Here is a 17,764-nt window from a genome sequence, read left to right on the forward strand (position 1 = left end):
ATGTATCATTTTTTTTATAAGAAACAGTTTGTTTTTAAGCTATGTTTGCGTATTTAGGTAGCTTTTTATATTTGTGTGCTGCGTCTGTGTATTCGTTTAGTTTTATAAAATAAGATTGTTGTTTGTGTGTTTTTTTTTCAATACCTTTATTCTTTTGTGCTTAACAAGTCAACTTGAAACGTATAACTGGTTGTTGAAAGTTAGCTGATACTTGAACATTAAATTTTTTTCGCACATGAATGGTCTAGAGGTCTGTAAAGAATAGCACCAGAAGTTTTGTATTTGAAGGCGCATGTTTTCGTGTTTGTGCATGGACATTTACTTGTATTTCAGTTTTTAAATCTTTTTGTGAAAGTTTGTAAGATTACAAGCTATCAGCTTTTCCAAAATTTTACAAGTTTTCAAAAAAATTACCAATTTTTTTCATGCAATTCTGAATAGTTTCGAAGTGTAACAATAGCTAAAATTATAACTGTAACTCAAGTCAATCTTAATTTTTCCCAGTATTTATGCTGCATCGATGTTTTTCTCGCTTAAAAAATCTCAGACTGGGATCAACTAATGCTGATAACACTAACTGTGAAAATTTTGTTGTCGAGGGAGAAAAACTTAATCATGAACTATACTTTTTTTTGTGAAATCAATTTTTATAAAGCGACCATTTTTCAGACACGAAACAAAACGAAACACAGAACGAAAGTTATTAGGAGTTTTCAGCGCGGAAAGGCAGAAAAATCTTGTTCTGAATTGTTTTAATTAGTTTGGAAAAAAAAACTACAAAAGGCGAACAGTTAAATAACAAGTTTTGAAATCAAATCAAGTGTAACGATGAAGCAGCACAGAACACAAAAGAGACTTAAAAGTGTTTTAGATAGACACCAAGTATAGCAGAGATTGTTCTAGTCTGGTCATTTTTTTTATTGAGTGCAGTTGACGTTTCTACTCAACTTGTTTCGGGTGTCTGCCGTCTGCACCAGGGGTTTACTGCTGGACTGGGATCTGCAACGGCAGTAACAGGAGTTGAAGTTGGTGACCCCATTCCCCAGGACGAATCTAGCCTCTCTATTTCCTGGAGAGATCCAAGTTGATTCTCAGATAGAGGAACGCAGTCACAAATCATCTTAAACAGCAACTGTCCCAAGAAGAAGGGTAAATCCAGCCCCTTTGATTAGCTTAAGTTTGGCTGTTTTCACCGAATCGGTAAAACAATTTCGCTTAATAAGAAAAAAAAAATTTTGCGATAAGTTATCAAACCAAAATAACAAATGATTTAGGAACTTGATAAGAACTTTTAAATGATCTAGAGCAATCCAATTATCATTACTTGGTTTCAAATTTTGACTTCTGTTGACTGGAAAAACTCGGGGAATCAGTCAAAATCTTCGGTAGCGTTTTAAAGTTTTTTAAAACCGGAGAGATGATACTTGAGTGAAACGGATAAAGATAAAAAAAGAAACGAATCAAATGCGTGTTTGCAGGGACGTTGTTTCTGTGTCAAACACCAACAATTATAAATAAAATAGCCTGTAAACGCATTGTTCACTACAGTCCAGGACCATACTTCGATCATATCAACTATTGCACGAGTTTGATTAAGAACATTTTTTAGCAAGTTTTGAAACAGTATAACTTTTGTTCACATGTATCTTTCGCATTCAGCCGCTAATCCACTATATAATCATTACTTCAAATGAAATTTCTGATTGGATAGAGATAACAGTTACACACATTCAAAAGATTTCCAAAATGAAATTTTTTTCAAAGAAAACTGATGTAAAGTAGCGGGCTTTAGTTATTTGCTGAGAAAGATTTGGAATTTAGCGACGCTGTGTATCAGAGACTGAATAAAGAATGACTCGATTATATTTAAATATTTTTTTCATATGTACTTAATTATTATTTTCGCCTGTGTAAAAATGTAATGGTTTTTGTTTTCATATGCGTATATACCGTCAACAACAATAGCTAGAAAAGTAGTTATAACTTATGCTAGCTGTGGTTCCAGACTCGTCAAGAGAATCTGAAAAAACCTAATCGGTAGATCTATACAAGTTTTATAATTTATTTGTATTAAACTTTTTATGCTATAAAAAAAATGTGTGTATGGGTATATTTTGTTTAAAAAAACATTTCAAGATTTGTGTTTTTAATTCCAAATGGAAGTTGAAAATTTATTATTTGCTCCTTAATGTTTTGAATTATTCTGCATTGTTTCTTCAGGTGCCAATTGTGTTCAATAATCAATCAGTTAGTGTTCATCTACAACGGTTGTGTTTAGGTAGGCGATGTATTTTTTTTCTTTTATTTTTGCAAGCATGACATATAAGTATGTTTGTATTTAGGTGATTATGTACAATTGTATGTAGCTATTCATACTCTTTAATCTTTTAAATGCTAATCAATTTGATTTCACACATGCACACATATCTTATAAAACAAAAAACTCAACTCAATTTTATTTTTTTCTTAATTTCTGGAATATTTTCCCTAAAGATGAAATATAAACGAGTATCTTCACGTATGTAGAAACTTTGAACCTCTCGTAAAATTTTGTCCAAATAATATCCTTTATGTGTTAAACTTACCAAGCTCGTACGTGCAGTTGTAACTAGATATATAACTGAAAGTCAAACTCCTTCTGAACTTAGCTTCAGATTTTATAAAACGTTACGAAATTCCATATGTAGTGTGTAAAAATGTGGGGTTGTTTCCAAATTTGAAATGCTGTTACATACAATTTCATCAATAATTCCAATTTTTGGCTTTGATTTTTGGATTTATACATCTATGTATTTGACTAGGTTTGTAAAAGTGAAAAGATCTCCAAATAAACTTATTTCAAGCTTTACTTTGTCTAGAAAAATATAGATGAGTTCACCTAGCCGTCTCGTTTAGGTATTTTTATTAAAAACCGACTCGTAATTACTAGGAAATTAATCGTAATAAGAAGCAAATTGTGTTTAAGGACCAAATCGTAATTACCAAATTTAGTACTTGACAAAGCTTAGATTTTTATTAATTTAGTTTTGTTCATGTATTTTGTAAGTTTGCATGTAGTTTTGTTTATAATGTTGTAATTACTGAATCATTTGTGATATAAGCAAACTGAACTCGCACTTGTAACTAAAAATAGAAATTCACCTAATTTAAATTGGTTTTAGTTTTGTAACTGATTTGTCTAGAAGAACGGAGAATATTTCAGCAGATCTACAAGCAGATCTAAGTAATTACTACACACGCACCAGAGAAAAAATAAATAGTTGTGTCTGTCTTTTCATACTCATTATCTCTTTCAAAGTCTCGACCCAATTGTTCATTATTCTGGAGAAAAGAACGCCGGTAGAAAAAACCTGCTCTCTGTTGATATCCTTGCAACGCATTGGTTTGAATGCGGTTAATAACAACAGTTTTGTTGAAATTTAATCTAATAAACGAAGGATAAAACTTGTACAGATGCTCTTCCTAGCAGACTTGTCTGTAAGGCTGGTTTCTGAGTTTTTGCGGTAATCTTAGGGTTTGATGATCTTTGAGAAATCAGATGTTTGCAGGTTTCATCAAAAGTCCACGGGTAACCCTGTTGATATGAATTTATATGCAATCAGCCTTCGTGAAGTTTATTATCCCTTTTTACAGGCGTGATGCAAACCAACAAAAAGGGATATAAAATATCAAGAAGGCTGATTGCAATTAGATGCAGATCAGCAAGGTTAGGTAAGCTCTTTTGATGAAACCTGCAACCATCTGATTCCTCAAAGATCATCAGAATCTAAGAGTACCGCAAGACTTCGGAAACCAGCTTCATCGATGTTTCCGCAAAGAAGAGCAACTATACTTTCATTCTTCCTTTAAGAGATAAAATTTCAACGAAACTGTTAGTTTTTAACTCCAGGCAATTGATCAAACGGGTCAAAACTTTGAAATAGATGGTGAATATGAAAAGACAGACACAATAAATTAATATTTCACTGGTACGTTTGAAGTAGTTACATTAAGTCAGCGCACGATTTCTTCACTTTTCTAGACAAATCCGTATCAAAACTGAAAACAAATCCGTATCAAAACTGAGCATCAATCCGTATGAAAACAGTTTAACTTAGGTGAATTTCTATTCGTAGTTACAAGTCTGAGATTAGTTTGTAAAAACCACAATGGAATTCAAAATTATAACATTATAAACAAAACTACATGCATACTTACAAAACACATGAACAATCCTAAATTAATTAAAATCTTAACTTACTCCAGTACTTAATTTGGTACTTACAATTTGGTACTTAAAAAACTTAGTATTTATTACGATTATTTCTGAATAAAGGCGATTCGGTACGTAAAAAGAGTACTTAAACAAGACGGCTAGGTGAACTCATCTATATTTTTGTATCAAAAGTAACGCTTGAATTAAGTTTACTCTGACATCTTTTAACTTTTACAGACATAGTTAAATGTATAGATGTACAAATCCAAAACTCAAAGCCAAAAATTGGATACATTGATAAGTTTTTGTGTATCAGCATTTGAAATATAGAAACAACCACACGTTTACATACACTTCACATGGAAAGTGGTAAAAAATTTTTGAAATCTGAAACTAAGTGTAGAATGAAATTGGTTTTCAGTTCTCTATCTAGTTAGAATTGCACGTACGAGCTGGGTAAATTTAACACATAAAGGATATGATTCGTACAGAGTTTTATGAGACTTTCATTGCTTCTACTTACCTGAAGATATTCGTTTGTACGTGGTATTTGTTACATTTTTAGTTTTTGGTTTAAAAAATCCAGAAATCAAGAAATAAAAAAAAATTGACTTGAGTTATTTTGTTTTATAAGATAAATTTACATGTTTGAACTCAATTTGGTTAGCCTACAAGGAATAATGAGCATGAATAGCAGCTACATACACTTGTACATAATCACCTACATACAAACATACACATATGTCATGGTTGCAAAAACAAAAGACAAATACTTACACCGCCTACCTAAACACAATCAAATGTAGGTGAACAATAATTGATTGATTATTTGTTCATAATTAGCCTCTGAAAAAACAATACAGAGTAATTAAGAACAATAAGAAGCAAGAAATAGACTTTCAATTGTAATTTTGAACTAAAAATATAAATCGTTATTTTTTTCGAAATTTTTTAGTAACAACATACCCATACACATTGTTTCGATAACATGAATAGCTTAATAAAAATATACTAAAAATGTGTATAGATCTTATATGCAAATTTTACATAAACACATAAGTTAAAAAGTTGAAGTATCCGGATCGAGTAAACTACAGATAATCTACCTAGTAAATTATTCTAGATTCTCATGAACTGAGTTGTAACTTTTCCAGCTATTGTTGTACATCTGATGGTATATACTCATATGAAAACAAAAACTAGTGCATTTTCAAACAGGCGAAAATAATAAGTAAGTATATATAAACATATATTTAAATCTAATCGATTCATTGTTTTATCAATCTCTAATACACAACATCGCTAAATTCCATATCTTTCTCAGCAAATAACTAAGCCCGCTACTTTACAACAGATATAATTGAAAAAGATTTTATTTTGGAAATCTTTTGAATGTATGTAACTGTTATCTCTGTCCAATCAGAAAATTCAGTTGAAGTAATGATTATATAAAGGATTAGCGGTTGAATGCGAAAATACATGTGAACAAAAGTTATTTTGTTTCAAAACTTGCTAAAAATTGTTCTTAATCAACCTCGTACAATAGTTGATATGATTAACTGTTAGACAAATTATGGTCTTGAACTGTAGTGAAGAAACCGTTTAAAGTCTATTTTGTATTTATTTAATTGTTGGTGTTTAACACAGAAACAATGTCCCTGCAAACACGCATTTGATTCATTTCAATTTTATCTTCACCCGTTTCACTCAAGTATTATTTCTCCTTTTAAAAAAATTTTTTAAAACGCTACTGAAGATTTTGACTGATTCTCCGAGTTTTTCCAGTCAACAGAAGTCAAGGTTTTAAACCGGGTAATGGTAATTGGATTACTCTAGATCATTTAAAAGTTCTTATTAAGTTCCTAAATCATTTAATATTTTGGTTTGATAACTTATCGCAAAATTTTTTTTCTTTTTAAGCGAAATTGTTTTACCGATTCGGTGAAAACAGCCAAACTTAAGCTAATCGAAGGGCTGGATTTACCCTTCTTCTTGAGACAGTTGCTGTTTAAGATGTTTTGTGACTGCGTTCCTCTATCTGAGAATCAACTTGGATCTCTGCAGGAAATAGAGAGGCTAGATTCGTCCTGGGGAATGGGGTCACCAATTTCACCTCCTGTTACTGCCGTTGCAGATCCCAGTCCAGCAGTAAGCCCCTGGTGCAGTCGGCAGACACCCGAAACCAGTTGAGTAGAAACGTCAACTGCACTCAATAAAAAAAATTGACCAGACTAGAACAATCTCTGCTATACTTGGTGTCTATATGAAACACTTCTAAGTCTCTTTTGTTTTCTGCGCTGTTTCATCGTGGCAATTGATTTGATTTCAAAACTTATTATTTAGCTGTTTGCCTTTTGTAGTTTTTTCAAAACTAATAAAAACAGTTCAGAGCAAAATTTTTCTGGCTTTTCGCGCTAAAAACTTGATATGTTTCATTTTGTTTCATGTCTGAAAAAATGGTCGCCTTATAAAATTTGATTTCACAAAAGAAAGTATAGTTCATGATTAAGTGTGTTTTTCTCGACAACGAAACTTTCATAGTTAATTTTATCAGCGTTAGTTGATCCCAGTCTGAGATTTTGAAGCGTAAAAAACATCAATACTGCATAAATACATGAGAAAAGTTTAAATTGACTTGAGTTACAGTTATACTTTTAACTTTGTTAGGCTTCTAAACATACAAAATTGCATGACAAAAGGTTTTAAAACTGTTTGAAAATTTGTAAAATTTTCTAAAAAGGTTGAAAACTTGTAAACGTACAAACTTACACAAAAAGATTGAAAAACTGAAATACAAGTATATGTTCACGCGCATTTTGAAAAAATTTGCTTTCAAATGCATAACTTCTTGTGCAATTTTTTACAGACTTCTAGACATCTCAGGTACTGAAAAAACTTAGTTATATTTTTAGCTATTTTTCAACAAACAGCTATTTGCTTCAAGTTGATTTGTTAAGCATAAAAGAATAAATACATTAAAAAACACAGAAAAAACATTCTTATTTTACAAAATTAAACAAAGACACAGACATAGCACACAAATATACAAACACTACCAAAAAACGCAAACACATACACAGCTAGAAGCACGTACATAGTAAGCACTGGCTACAAAGTTTGTTGATGTACAGTATTTCATGATATAAGACAGGCTCAGTTAAAAAGGCTCACTTAAAAAGACTCAGTTAAACATATAATTGTATAAACTAATTTATGTTTGTTTTATAGACAAAAACGGTTGTTTTTACTATATAAAACATCAATATTTAATTTAAAAACAGTTTTCAAACGTTATGCGAGTTTTTTTGGAAAAGATGCCTGTTTAAAGTTTGTTGGGCTGCCTAAGAGGCTCACTTTGATATAACTATGTCAGTCATTGACCAAGTAGCTCTGGCGTGACTTTTGATTGACTAAAAAATGTAAAACATTCTTTTTGGGGTAAATTTTCGGGTCCGAAATTCGCAAAACAAAGTACACCATAATTTTTCTGCTGAAATTTTAATTAATTTTTGTCTCCATCATTTTTTACCTAGAGTCTAATCAATTTGAGATAAACGTATTTTAAATTTTCAATTTCATTCGTTTTATCCGGTTAATTTAAATCAGCGCTGTATCTCCGTTAATAGTGCGAAATATGATGCGTGTTAATTGTCCCAAGTTGGCCAAATTAGCTATTTTTGAACCCCCATAATTTTATAAAAATAGATCACAGGTGAAATATCGTTTGAATTTGGAGCTCACATCAACAATGTTTTTCGATGGATCTAAAAAAAATTTCATCAAAATGTTGATAGTTTAAAAGTTCGCCTTTTATTTAGTTGGGTTGGAGAAAGTTCAGTTAGTCGAGTCGAGTCGATAAGGGGGGGGGGGGGTGAGGGGAATATTCAGATGGGCCAAATTTGTATAGCCATAAGGCTCTGTGACCTGGCTCTGTGACTTGGTGATGAAGTGCCACTCAGGTTTCCCTTTTCCTCCACTGCATCTTCATTCTTTTTCTTCGTCAATTTTTTCACGCCGGCTTCATCTTCTTCTCCCTCTCCTTCCACTGGACCCGCCTCTCCTAGCTTGAAGTAATTTGGTCTCAAACTCACAGAGGAGAAATCTAAGACGTCTAACACCGATTTCTGCTGAGAAGCTTTCAGATTCTCTTCTTTTTCTCGCAATCGCTCCTCTCTCGATTTGATCTTTGGCCTCAAATCCGAATGACTCCTTTCCCCTTCCAACTTCTTACCCTCGCCTCTTTTAGCTGGAACCGGGGATTTACTCTCTCCGCGATACACTCTGCCAGATTTTTCTGTCTTTTCGGGCGACTCACTTTTGTGTTTCTTGTCAAACAGACTTTCAGTTTTCTCTGAGTCACGTGATCCACCCTTCCTTCCCTGTCTTGTCGAGACCTCATCGTCATCGTCAAATAAGGACGGGGACGACTTGAGTTTTTCTTTTGTGTCACCGAAAAGCGAAAGAGATTGTTTGTCGTCTAAAATTAACGAATTAAATTCAACGTAGATTTTAAAGCGTAGAAATTCGGCGTAATTTTTACGTGATCTGATCTAAACTGTGTTAAAATTGAAATTGTCAAAGAGAAAATAAACCTATCTTCCAAAATTCAAAATGCTTTTCAATTTGGTAGTAATTCTCACAAAAAAAATTGGTTTAAATTTTTTACCTTCTTCTTTGCCCTTAGCTCCAAATAAATCATCCAAGAATTTATCTGTGGATTTTTTGCGTGGTCGTGATTCTTCCTCGATTTTTGAAGTAATCTTTGCTTTGGATTCGGTAAGGGTTGACACCCAAGAGAACCCTTCATTCGAATCTCTTGGCGTTTTGCCTTCTCTCGATTTCTGAACGTCGCCGAAGGAATCTCCAGAATCTCCAAACTTAGCAGACTTATGATCGGATTTCTGTGAAAGTTCTTCCGTTTTCGATTTATCAAAACTAAGCGGCAATTTATTTTTTCTCGGTTGTGTTTTAGGTGAAGTTAGAGGTGAAACACTTTTAGTGGTGGAACCTGGTTTTTTCGAAGATATGTCGGATTTCTTGCGAAAGTCGATTGCCATGCTCGAGTCAGGACTAAGGGGGGATAGGCGACCTTGTGGTGATTTCGAGGATCTGGGGCTACTTTCGTTCGATCTTAGAAGAGGGGACCTCGGACTTTTGGCATCTTTAAGAAAGTCGGCATCATCCAAAGACACCAAGGAACTCTTAGTCCTTGGAGGACTTTCGGAAGCTTTGGATTTCGAGGTGAAAGTCGAAAAGGTGTCATCTTTTTTGATAAGTGAACTTTTTGAGTCTCGATTTTCTTCGAGTTCAGTACGTCGACGTGCTCGTGAAGCCGAATGACCTGGGTCGGGAAAATGGGATTTGGTCATTCCTTTTTTGGGATCTTGTTGATCCCATTTGTCAAAGGAATCGGACTTGTCTCCTTCTCGCAAGAGGGCTTTAGAAAGGAAAGAAGTATCTTTGCCAAATTTGAGGGTTTTCCCAAATCCTTTTTCTTCGCCTAGAAGAAATTGATAAAAATAAAACACTAGTTTAGCAACTTTACGCTATCATTTGACGGAAATCAAATTTACCAAAAGTTTGTCACTTCAGCATCAACTCCTTAGTGTTTCACTGTATTTATTCACTTTTTCAAATTTTTACAAAATCTAAAATGAAAAAGTTGCGTTAATTTTTTTCGCCTTAATGTATGTCATTTTATCTACAATCTTCACAATTTTTTTCTATCAGTGAGTTTTTCAAAATGCAAACAAACCCCGGGCAAGTTTATGGTTTACAGTTATATGGTTTATTTAACATAAAAAAAACTTCTACAACATGTACTCAATTGTTCATCATGCCATGTTCAACTCTTTTTTAAATATGTTCTCAAAAGTAAAATTAGGCGGAGCTAATCATTTTCGAGTTAGTAGAAATTTCAATTGCCAAAAAAGAGATTCCCTGAGTGTCTGAGGACGTTTCTTGCAATTATTGCAAAATTTGCAAAAATGCAAAAAGAAGAAAAAATAGGACTGAAAGTTAATTACAAAAAGGAAAAACAATTACGAAATATTACGAAAAACAATTACGAAAAACAATAACAAGATAAATTGTTCATTGCGTTGGCTCTGATTCCTGACTGCGACTAAAAACTGGCATTAAAAGCTGCGTACAATACAATAACCGAGAATGAACAGTTCAAGCATTGATCTGTTTTTTCGAGAAAAAAGTACGTGGGGGTTTATGGGTGGGGAAGGAAGTAACGCAGCCAAACAGTTTGTAAGGTTTTTCGAACTTCCCTACAGAAATCCTTAAACATGAAATCTATTCAATATGTGTGTGAAAACAACAAATTTGTTTGACCATAACTGAAACTGTTTGATCACATGTAGTTTGCAAAAAAATTAAGCCATAGAATACCTGATTAGGATTAAAGAAAAGTGGAACTTTCGAAACAGATTCTATCGGTGAGTACGCATAACTTTCGGTTTTTTTCCAGTTTCCCTCCCCCCCCCCCCCCTCGTAAAACAGTTAAATAAAAAATAAAACTGCTCAAAAATTGTTCACGCGCAAATTTTCATAAATGTTGTAAAAATTTGTTCACCTGCGCTGACACGTTTCAATGCAGTTTGTAACATGAAAAGTAATTTAAAATAGACTTCCCTTTAATGAATTTCAGAAAAAAATCAAAGGGGGGAGGGACTGGAAAAGAGCCAAACTTTTATTTGTATCTTGGTAGTTTGTTAGTCTAGGGTGATTTTTTGTGCGCCGTTTTAAAAAATATATAAAAAAGAAGCTTACAGCTCCAAATCAAAACTAGTAAACTCTTCTATTTGTGATGAACAATTGCCTCAATGGCCTCAATTTTTTTCGTTAATTAGTTGCGTTACATTTTTCTTCTACAGTATACCTACTAAGAATTCTTAAAAAAACGTGGATTTGAAACCAGCTACGGAGTCAATTTCACAAGGCAAAAAATTTATTTAAAAAATTAAAGAGTTTAGTCAAGTAATGGCAAGAAAATTTTAAGTTGGGCATAGGTTACGCTCAACCCACAGCATCAAAAATCATTCAGGATATAAGAAAGGTCTATACGGGGGTCGAATTTTTGAGGGGGGAGGGAGGCCGTCTACCGCCCCTAAATCTGCTTTTGCTGTAATTTTTTTTATATTGAAGAAATTTTGACCCTCCAAGGCTTCAATTTTTATCGCCTTTTTTCACAATTGGTATTAACAATAATAATTTTCTTTTAAGAATTTTTTACAATTTGTCTGCTTTTGCGTGTTGTCTTTTTTGACAAAATGTGATTTTTACTTTTTGTGAGAAGGCTTTTGGGATCAAGTTAACATCCTCCCCCCTAAAAGAAAACGGAACTTTCGAAACAGATTCTATCGGTGAGTACGCATAACTTTCGGCTCTTTTCCAGTTTCCCTCCCCCCTCGTAATATAGTTAAATAAAGATGCTCAAAAATTGTTCACGCGCAATTTTGAATGTTATAAATGTTGTAAAAATTTGTTCACCTGCGCTGACACGTTTCAATGCAGTTTTTAACATGAAAAGTAATTTAAAATAGACTTTCCTTTAATGAATTTCAGAAAAAATCAAAAGGGGGCGAGGGACTGGAACAGAGCCAAACTTTCATTTGTATCTTGGTAGTTTGTTAGTCTAGGGTGATTTTTTGTGCGCCGTTTTAAAAAATATATAAAAAAGAAGCCTCAATTGCCTCAAATGAACAATTGCCTCAATTGCCTCAAATTTTTTTTGTTATTTAGTTGCGTTACATTTTTCTTCTACAGTATACCTACTAGGAATTCTAAAAAAATTTATATTTGAAACCAGCTACGGAGTCAATTTCACAAGGCAAAAAAATTACAAAAAAAATTAAACAGTTTAGTCAAGTAATGGCCAAACAATTTTAAGTTGGGCATAGGTTCCGGCTTTTGTCGCAGCACCCTTTTTACCATTCTTTTTTACCATTCGTTTTTTTTCTGAAATTCAGTGTATGAAAATCTTTTTAAATAGACTTTTTATGAAATTAACAGTATCAAAACGTGTCACCGTGAACAGTAAGTTTTTAGAACACGTTTTTAGAACATTTCTTACATGCCAAATGGCGTGAGAAAAATTTTTGAACAGCTTTGTTTGGTAAATTCACGAGAGGGTAGGAAGCGGGAAAAGAGGCCATAATTGCTTATAACAAGTGACTTACCACTCAAATAGTCCTCCCCCTCCCCGCTCTCCTCGAGAAGGTCCTCCAACTGGTGTCTACTCGCAACAGAAGACACACTCCGCCCACTCATGTCATTCAATCACAATTTGTCAATCAATCTGTCAATCAAAAGGCCAACTCGAAAATAGGGAAAAAGGTATATTTGAAATGGCGCTGTACTAATTGCAGTCTTTCAATAAATAACTATGCCGTTTCTGGAATGTTTCACCTTTTTAATGCTCCTGAAAAAGACCAAAATGATTTGGACTTTATAGTTCTTGATGCGCTCGAATAAATAATTTCCCGTCAAGCCAATAGTTCTCCAAACCAAGAGAATCGTTAGTTTTTATCAACTGTTTTTCAGATAATCATGATACCAACAAATAATGCACAGTCAGCAGCTTGTCCTACAGGTGATGAACAGTTTAAGCATATAATGAAAAGTGGATAAAGGCACAAAAAATCTGCAACAAATTCAGCTAATGTAAGAGTACAATAAGCTGAAGCCAAGCATTGGTACTATAAAACATCATTCAACATCCACACTTTCACCACAAGCATCAAGACTTTTTTCATCACACATGTTGTTTTTTCACGGCGAGGTGTGGTGTATTGATTGAATAAAATTGCACGTGCTACTTGTTTTGAATTTAACTGGACCGACCAAGTGCATAATCACGAGACGTTTAAAAAAGCAGCAAAGTACGAAATTAATAATTAAATGTGGTTCCTGCGAACCGCTGAGGAGCAATCAGTCCTGTTGAAGGATATTCCATTTGAGATCAATTGAGCAATCTCTTATTCCCCCCCCCCCCCCCGTAATGACCAATGAGCTATCCCCCCCCCCCCAGCAAAAACAAATAAACTCTTCAAAACGGCAGCAAACGGAAGTAGATGGATGTTTTGTTTATAGCACGCAATCATTTGACCGACTGAAGTTTTTGACTCTTTTTCCTTCCCCCCCCCCACCTACAATTTTTTATAATTAAAATTTCTGTTCGCATTGTCCGATTTTCATGAAATTGACATGCAAATAAATTAGGCCATGACAAACATATTTGGTCTTCATAAATAACCTTATAAAATCACTCGTTAGACCATAAAATTGATGCTCATGTGAGGTGGGGGGGGGGAAGGAAAAAGAGCCAAGTTTTTTTATATGAGTATCGAGAAAAATTTTGAGAAAAAAAAACTCGAAATTTATGAAATTTTTTTTTGGCAAATTTTTGTATAGGCGACCATAGCCTCATCGAGGAAAGCGATATACCAGGGTTGGTGCTCTAGCCTTGTATCTGAATAGCAAAAACGGTTCTCCGCAGCACCTTAATATTGTACGCAAAAGCTTTTTGTCATTTTAAGAAAGAAAAAAGTCGCTTTTTATGCCTGATTTATTGATTCTTTTTTCTATTTGAATGAAACTTTTGAGCTTTGATATTGTAAATTTTGGCTTTCCACAGTCGTTGGAAAATATGGTTTATCATAACATGTCATTCAAACTAGTTTCAAGTGGTTATAAACATGTCTCAAGTACCTATTGAGCTATCTCCCCCCCCCCCCCCCCCCCCACGCGAGACTACATCTATAATTGATTATAATTTTTACTGAAATGTAGAATAATTTAATACGGATTTCAAGAGATTATAATCGATTAATAATTGATTATAATAGATTTTTTTGAATTTTCACTAAGACAGCTACTAAAATCATACTATAATCGATTGTTATCTCTTGAAACTGGGTGCGGGCAGTTATTTTGTAGGAAAGTCTGGTACATGAGGAGACTCTCCTTCTCCACAGTGTGTGCTAAGTTCGGCTCTTTTTCCTTTTCCCCCCCACCTGCAATTTTTTACATGTAAATTTGTTGACCACATTGTCCGATTGTTATGAAAATTTACATACAGACTAATAAGGCCACGATAAACATATTTGGTCTTCATATTCAACCTCGTAAAACCACTCGTTACACTAATAAGTTGAAACTGGCGTCAGGTGGGGGGGAAAAGGAAAAAGAGCCCTAAGTTCTTCTACCGTCATCTTGTCATGACCGACAGAAAAGATATTGCACGTAAAGCATAGTTTGTCCGTTTTATCGACCCGCTCCCAGCACTGGGGTAAACGGGCTTGTTTTCCACTCACTCCCCCCAGGCTTTTCAAAACTTCTGTTTTTGTGAGTTCTTTTTAAGTATTATTATGGCCAAACGTGTGATATTACAATGTAATGAATGAAAGACAATAATGTTCACAATTTTAGTTTGTTCACCATGCGAAGTTTAATAGCATTACGAGAAAATTTGAAAGTTAAAGTGGGGGATAGGAGTAGAAAACATCCCAAAAACGGGTTTCGAGGGCTCTTTTCCAGTTCCCCCCTTTGATTTTTTCTGAAACTCATTAAAGGAAAGTCGGCTCTTTTTCCTTCCCCCCCCCACCTGCAAATTTTTACATTTAAATTTTTGACCACATCGTCTGATTGTAATGAAAATTTACATACGGACTAATAAGGCCACGACAAACATATTTGGTTTCCATGCTCAACCTCGTAAAACCACTCGTTACACATATATATTGAAGCTCGTGTGAGTTGGGGGGAAAAGGAAAAAGAGCCGGTAAGTCTATGTAAAATTACTTCTCATATTGAAAAAAGCATTAAAACCTGTCAGCATGACCAGGTGAACAAATTTACACAAAATTAAAAACGTGCGGCTCTTTTTCCTTTTCCCCCCACCTGCAATTTTTTACATGTAAATTTGTTGTCCACATTGTCCGATTGTGTATGAAAATTTACATACTGACTAATAAGGCCACGACAAACATATTTGGTTTTCATACTCAACCTCGTAAAACCACTCGTTACACCAATATATTGAAGCTCGTGCGAGGTGGGGGGGGGGAGGAAAAAGAGCCAAACATGCAAAATGTCGTGTAAACAATTTTTGATCAGCTTTGTTTTGCTTTTTCACGATGGGAGTCGGAAACTGGAAAAGAGCCGTTTCGAGGTAAATCCATTGATCTAACAAAGTTGTGTTTTGTGTATGAACTCCATATCTATTTCGGGCTCTTTTTCTTTTTTCCCCCGCCAGCAAAGTTGGCAGTCTAGCTTTTTTGTTCACATTGTCGAATTGTTATAAAATTTGGCATATGGACTAACTAGGCCATAACAAACATATTTGGCTTTCATACTCAACCTTGTAAAACCAGTCGCTACACCATGAAATTGATGCTTATCAGAGGTGGGAGGAAAGGCAAAAGAGCTCTATTAGCATTGTCAGAATGCAACAAAACTTGACATAGCCAAAAAACTAACAATTGTGAATAGATTTTTTATTCATACTTTAAATTGTAAAATCACACATATAACAAGTATAACAACTAAAGTTTGAAATTTGGAAAGATGGTGGAAAGTGGAAAAGAGCTTCTAATTCAAGTTAACTTCAACTCAAGCTATTTTTCACTTTACCACAACTTTGAAAAACTGTTTTGACGTTCCACAGCCAAAGTCCGCGACTCATGTTGCGACCGAAATGGGTCGCCGAAATGAAATTTTTGCGACCAAAATACCATCATCCCGCAAGAAACTCGAGTCGCACAAAATCACAGTATAGCTAATTTGGGTCGCGCAAAGTCGCAACATAGTTCGCGTAAAGTTCAAGTAATGGAATTGTTGACAAATTTTTTTGCTTGCATAACCGTTATACATATGCAGACAGCAAAATAATCCAGTATATATGTATTTTTAATCAGTATAAGTTAGCTAGATCAACATATTCGCTGATCACATACAGGACCGCCACGAGAAGGCCTACACATGGTCTCAATATAAAAAATAAGCAATCATTTTAGGGCAACTGAAAGCTAGAAACCATCAAAATCAAGCTGAAATGAATCAGGTGGAGTTAAGAATAAGAAAAAACTATAACTAAATGAAAGAAACTTACCATGAAGCTAAAATTAGAAATAATTTTTGGTGAAAACTTTTGCTGGCAGAAGCCTATTTTATATGCAAATTGCAAAATAACCCAGTCTGTATGTGTTTTTAAAGTGCAGTTAGCTAGACCAACAGATGTGCTGATCATATACAGGACCACCGCGAGAAGGCCTACATATGGTCCCAAAGTTATTTAAAAGCTTTTTTTTAGTTTTTGGGGCAGCAACGTCATGAAGTAATGAAAGTTTGCTTGGTGAACAACTTAACTATCGTGAATACATTGTTTTTTTGCTTGCATCGTAAAATAACGCATTCAGCTATAGCTACAATAAGACCACTAAGAAAATGAAAATTTTGAAATGCAGGAGGGAAAGTTGAAAAGAGCCAATCCATTATCAATAAAGTAAAAATCTCAGTTGGTGTTAATGTTGATTAAGCAAGGCCGAAAACGAAAAACTCCCTCAAAATCGATTTTAATTTTGATTTTTTTAAATGCCGTTGTAATTAAAGAAACTTTGCATGGTGAACTTGCAAAAATTGAGAACTGATTTGTTCTTCATATCTTACATCGTAACTTCTCGCGTCTATCCATAACAGTATTCAAGAGAACTATGAAACTTGAGGTTTGTGTGTGTGAGGGGGAGGGGTTGTTGTAGTTGTGTTGGTGGAGGTGGAGGAGGGCGTTGCTGAAAATATCGCAAATTTGTTCTCTCATCCAGTTTTATGCCCTAGTTGCTTGAATTTTTCGGCTTTTTACCATTTTCCCCCCAACCATATATAAAAACTAAATTTAAATTAGAACAATAAATTGATTTTTTTCTCTGATTTTTTGTCATGATAACTGAGGTTAGATTTGAGCTGACAAGGATTATTTGTAGAAATTATGCTGTGTTGAAAACAATTCTGTTGGTTGAATCAACCACTGTGATCCTTTTTAAAATCATTTTGCTACAGTTACACTTTCGAGGTCGTTAAATTCAAATACAAAAATAACCCGTGATCATTTTTGGCGATGTCATTGGGTAACAAAACTGAAAATTTGACTACTTCACACTGATTACAACCCGCTTGGTACCTACATTCAAACATGCATGCATGTAAAAGGTAAATGTTTTGATGTTTCCACTCTACTCTATTTGAAAAAACTATGAATAATTCTATCAGAGAACTGAAGTGCAGTCGCAGCATTGATGTGTTCTCTCTGCTAGAAGGAATTTTTATCAATCTTCAATTAATCATATGGATCATATTAATTATTCCCCGAAAGCTTACGAGCCAGCTACATTTTTAGATACTCATCAGAAATTTTTTTTCCAATTTTGTTCAATCAGTTTCTATGGATTGTGTTATTTTCGTTCTTTATTTTGTCATATATGCTTTATAATAGATGCTTTGACAAAATCAATCATACGATTGTACTTAATGATCCCACTACTTGGATACTAGAAATTTTAGCGA

At 34.1% G+C, this 17,764-nt stretch overlaps 1 protein-coding gene across 1 annotated transcript; it reads right to left on the reverse strand.

The window, feature by feature from the left end:
- Nucleotides 1-8,119: 8,119 nt before the first annotated feature.
- On the reverse strand, nt 8,120-12,947 carry LOC134856527 (titin homolog; the record flags this gene model as incomplete). The annotated part of the gene is given in 3 exon segments (XM_063872796.1): nt 8,120-8,672; nt 8,862-9,695; nt 12,385-12,947. Coding segments are annotated over 3 exon segments (1,478 nt in total), but the record flags the coding sequence as incomplete, so codon positions are not given.
- Between the last annotated feature and the right edge of the window lie 4,817 nt (nt 12,948-17,764).

The sequence above is a fragment of the Symsagittifera roscoffensis genome, unplaced genomic scaffold (genome assembly GCF_963678635.1).
Source record: "Symsagittifera roscoffensis unplaced genomic scaffold, txSymRosc1.1 SCAFFOLD_491, whole genome shotgun sequence".
NCBI classification, from domain to species: Eukaryota; Metazoa; Xenacoelomorpha; order Acoela; family Convolutidae; genus Symsagittifera; species Symsagittifera roscoffensis.